General features: G+C 34.9%; 1 protein-coding gene across 6 annotated transcripts in view; it reads right to left on the reverse strand.

Annotated features, from left to right (window-relative positions):
- Nucleotides 1-1,081: 1,081 nt before the first annotated feature.
- Nucleotides 1,082-3,972, reverse strand: part of ARFIP1 (ARF interacting protein 1) — a 130,590-nt gene continuing 127,699 nt past the window's right edge. For all 6 annotated transcript variants that reach the window (XM_024126625.3, XM_024126620.3, XM_028491791.2 and 3 more), the window contains one exon: nt 1,082-2,949. In XM_024126625.3, coding sequence (XP_023982393.1) covers nt 2,794-2,949 — 156 coding nt within the window. In that variant the 3' untranslated portion in view covers nt 1,082-2,793. The remainder of the gene's footprint in view (nt 2,950-3,972) is intronic.

Here is a 3,972-nt window from a genome sequence, read left to right on the forward strand (position 1 = left end):
CCTTTGCACCTACCTCTTCTCTATAAAAGTCTCCCCCAACCCCAGCTCCTGCTGGTGGAGGGCTAACCACTTCCAGTTTGGTGCTGCCTGATTCAAATTGATTTTAAATATAAACTCAAAATTTTTAGTATGCCTCAGTTTCTCTTTTAACAGGATGAAGAGTTCAATTTCACAGGCTTGCTCTTCAGTGCATTGTTTTTCTTGAAAATTTCTATTTTAATGAGAGAAAAGTTAGACATTTCTATCTATCCTCTGCCCCACACCCCACAAACTCCCCAAATCCTGATGGTTCAGGCTTTATCTTCTTGACGGTTTTCCCCTATCCACTTAAAACATTTATAAAATGATGTTCTGCTGACTATATGCATGGTGTCCTTTTATGTATACTGGCTTTAAAAATATGCTAAACAGGCACATGTATATAAATTGGCAAAATCTTTCTTGAAAGCCAACTGGCAATGCATAGTAAAGTCCTAAAAATGTGTACATACTTTGAGGGCTCATTTTCACTTTTGGAATCTAACCTAAGAGAATACCTGATAAGAGTGCACCTTAAAGGATATTCAAACTAGAGCTTACAATAGAAATAACTGGTAACTAAAGGATCTAATTTCAGGGGGATTTAGGGGGTCCCATGCAGTACTTATTGATTTGGGAAGTTATTTATTTTATCCTCAATTTTTGAGATTATCTTCAAATTCTTTTCTACAATGAATATGAGTTACTTTCCTAACAAAGTAAATATACCACTGGCTAATATGTTAATTTACTTATTTCTTTTGCACATGTACCCACTACTCAAAATCACTGATAATTTTAGTTTATTCTGAAAAATCATCAATCCATGGAGCAATTTACTTCCTTAGCTACAACTGTTATTGAAGTGTGTTAAGCGTGGACATGTTCTGCTGCTCCCAAGAGATTCCAATTGAGGGAAAAGAGTAACTTACTGAAATAAAACAATTTTTTAAGTGACAGAAGCACTAGTTTTGGTCACTGTTTTTAAAGACAAATCACATGTCCTCATTTTTTCCGAATAGTTGCTTCTTATTGTAAATTATGAAGAGTCAGAGGAATGAGGTACTGAAGCAAACACTTTTAATAAGAATACAAAATTCACACCAGAGGCACATTCTGGGGAATGTACATGAACTATCACAAGTAGTAATTCTGCTGGAAGAATAAAATAAGGCTCTCAGAGCACAAATATACAGGAGGGAATGATTTAAAATAGGTTTATGATTTGTAGTCACATTACATTGTGTTAAGCACTGAAAACAGGCATATTAATTAAAAAGCCAGCTAAATGGCATTTGAACATATATAACAAATCTTACAGTCCACAAAGTTCATGTATAACAGTAATTTTAAGTACTTCATTTCAACATAAAAGAAATGAACAGGCGAAGAGATACCTCTCAAAATATTAATTTATGTCTATGTCAAAAATCAAGAGAACTTATATTTTAAAAGGATTACATTACTGATAAAACCACACAGCAGACAGGCCGACCACGTAACACAAAACCAAAGGCACTGAGCAACTGAAACAGCACTGGCCCTTCCAGCCCCCTTCTGGCTACCACCACACGGACCCACGTCACCTTTCCTTTATTCAAATGAAAACAAGTCCTCTGTCTTCCCATTCTGCAAAAGGAATGAAGAAAAACCAAACAGCAAATTCTAGAGTTGATTTCTCCATAAACCTTAAATGTGGCTTAACAAATACAAAGAAACTCAACATTTATACACAGTGCTCCTTTGCAAGGAAGTAACAGACACATCAAACATTATCTGAAAGGGGCTTCTTTATGGACTTATGTACATTGGTTGAATGAGAATTACTGTATCTGAGAAGGCACATATCTGTGATTTAAGGCTTAACCGGTATTGTTACACAGAGAAGTCAATGAAAGCTGTCTATGAATTCACTTCTGTCAAAGTGGAACTTACCCAAAAACTAGCTTTCCAAGCACAGAGTTCTACTCTAGAAACCATGGAGAATTTCTATTCCCAAGTCTACCTGTCAAAAAAATTCTCTTAAGCAGGTTTCATTATGAATCAAAGAAATGGCTAACATAAACGCTCCATGACTTTGGGTGACACAAATTCATAAGTTCAAAAGCCTCACAGAAATGACAGTGTGATTCCTGCGCCTTTAAGAAAAAGTCTTAAACAAAATTATAATGGTACAGATTCATTTTTAAAAAGGTATCTGCCACAGCTCCACAAGCCAATCCGTCATTCATTAGAGCTGCCACCTCTCTGTGGATGCTGCAGGAAACACCATATAATTTTACTCTGCAAAATAGTTTCTTTTTTCTTTAAGATAATACATGAAAATGAATCTCTTAAAGATATTTAATATATTCATATATAAAATATCTGATGTTGATACAAATCATGTAAACCTCCCTTCAGAAAAGGTACAACTGGTCCTCATTTGCAGGACCAAAAACTTTGAATTTTTATCTTGTCAGTGCAAATCTATATTAAGTGTTTTCAAACTACAGAAATAGCCATCAACCCTCACAATACAAAAGGATTTCTCAAAAAGGAAAATTATTGTGTTCAGATTATAGAAATTATGTTTACATTAAAACCACCCACCTTCCCATCAAATTTAACAGTTCAATTGTTAAAGTATGAAAAAAGGGAAAAATTAAAGCTGTTTGTGCAAGAATCACTACAAGGGTTGTCACCCTTACCCTCTTCCCCCAACTCTGCTTAATTCTTATTAGGCTTGTTTAGAAATATAACATTGTGACTTTCTCTTTTTTTCCAGGTGTGATTTTACTGTTCTTCAAGCCAAGACGGGGTGTCCACTCCAGGATTTTTCAATTTGATATGGAACTGTTTAAGTGTCTGTTCAAGCTGCTTCTGATTCCCAGCAAAGTAAGCGGCAATGGCATTGTGGAAAAGGACCAGCTGATTGTGTAATACTTTAACCTGTGAACAGGGCAGAGTTACAAGACTAAGCATTAACACCAATGACAATGGACTATAAGGTGATTTATTACATGTTGTCATGAAAGAGCATATCTCTCCTCCAGAAAAGTTGTTTTGACAAAGTATTTCTCACACACTGATTGTACATTGCTTTGTAAAGTCACTGAACCTTCGATGAAGGTTCTTAACTTCCCTGAAGGGAACGGATCAGTTTAAGATGCTAAATATGTACTCTCTTAACCATTTTCAAACATTATTGAGCTTACTTTAATTAAACATATCATTAGATCCCCCTTTAAACTAAGTATATTCAAAATCAAATTTTGAAGAGGCAAAATTATACATAAATAATTGCTATATGATACATGCTCTATACCAAGTATGGACATCATTAAGGCCACACTTTACGTAAAACTGAGTAGGCTGGATACTTTTAAATACCATACTTCTCTGCAAAGATTGAAGAAGGATGGCAAGAGTTGCCCAGAAAGCCAATTTACTTAAAGTTCATATGCCTCTCAGTTACTTTCAATTGCTTATTACTTCTAATGATAACAAGATTATGTTTTAATCAGGTAACACTATCTCTATGACTTTTAAAGAAATCAGCAAAGCATCAAAAAGAGTTTATGAATGAAGTGTTTCCTGAGGTCTTATTTATAACTGCAGATTGTTCAACAGTAAAGTATAAAATAACTCTAATTTACCCATCCAATGCAATATTCATTAAAACTGAGCTTTAATCATTTTTAATGATGTAAAAACATCTGATATATGATGCTAAGTGAAAAACTAGGATTATAACATACATGATATGACATCTGTATTCACTATTAACACACACATGCATAGTCTCTCTAGCCATTTCTTCGTCCATGTACCTCTATAAAGGAAATAACACTAATATATTTATAGTAGCTATCTTTGATTTGTAAAGCCTTTATTTTAAAAATTAAAACGTTGGGCTTCCCTGGTGGCGCAGTGGTTGCGCGTCCGCCTGCCGATGCAGGGGACGCGGGTGCA

This window comes from Physeter macrocephalus, chromosome 7, assembly GCF_002837175.3.
Source record: "Physeter macrocephalus isolate SW-GA chromosome 7, ASM283717v5, whole genome shotgun sequence".
Taxonomy (NCBI): domain Eukaryota; kingdom Metazoa; phylum Chordata; class Mammalia; order Artiodactyla; family Physeteridae; genus Physeter; species Physeter macrocephalus.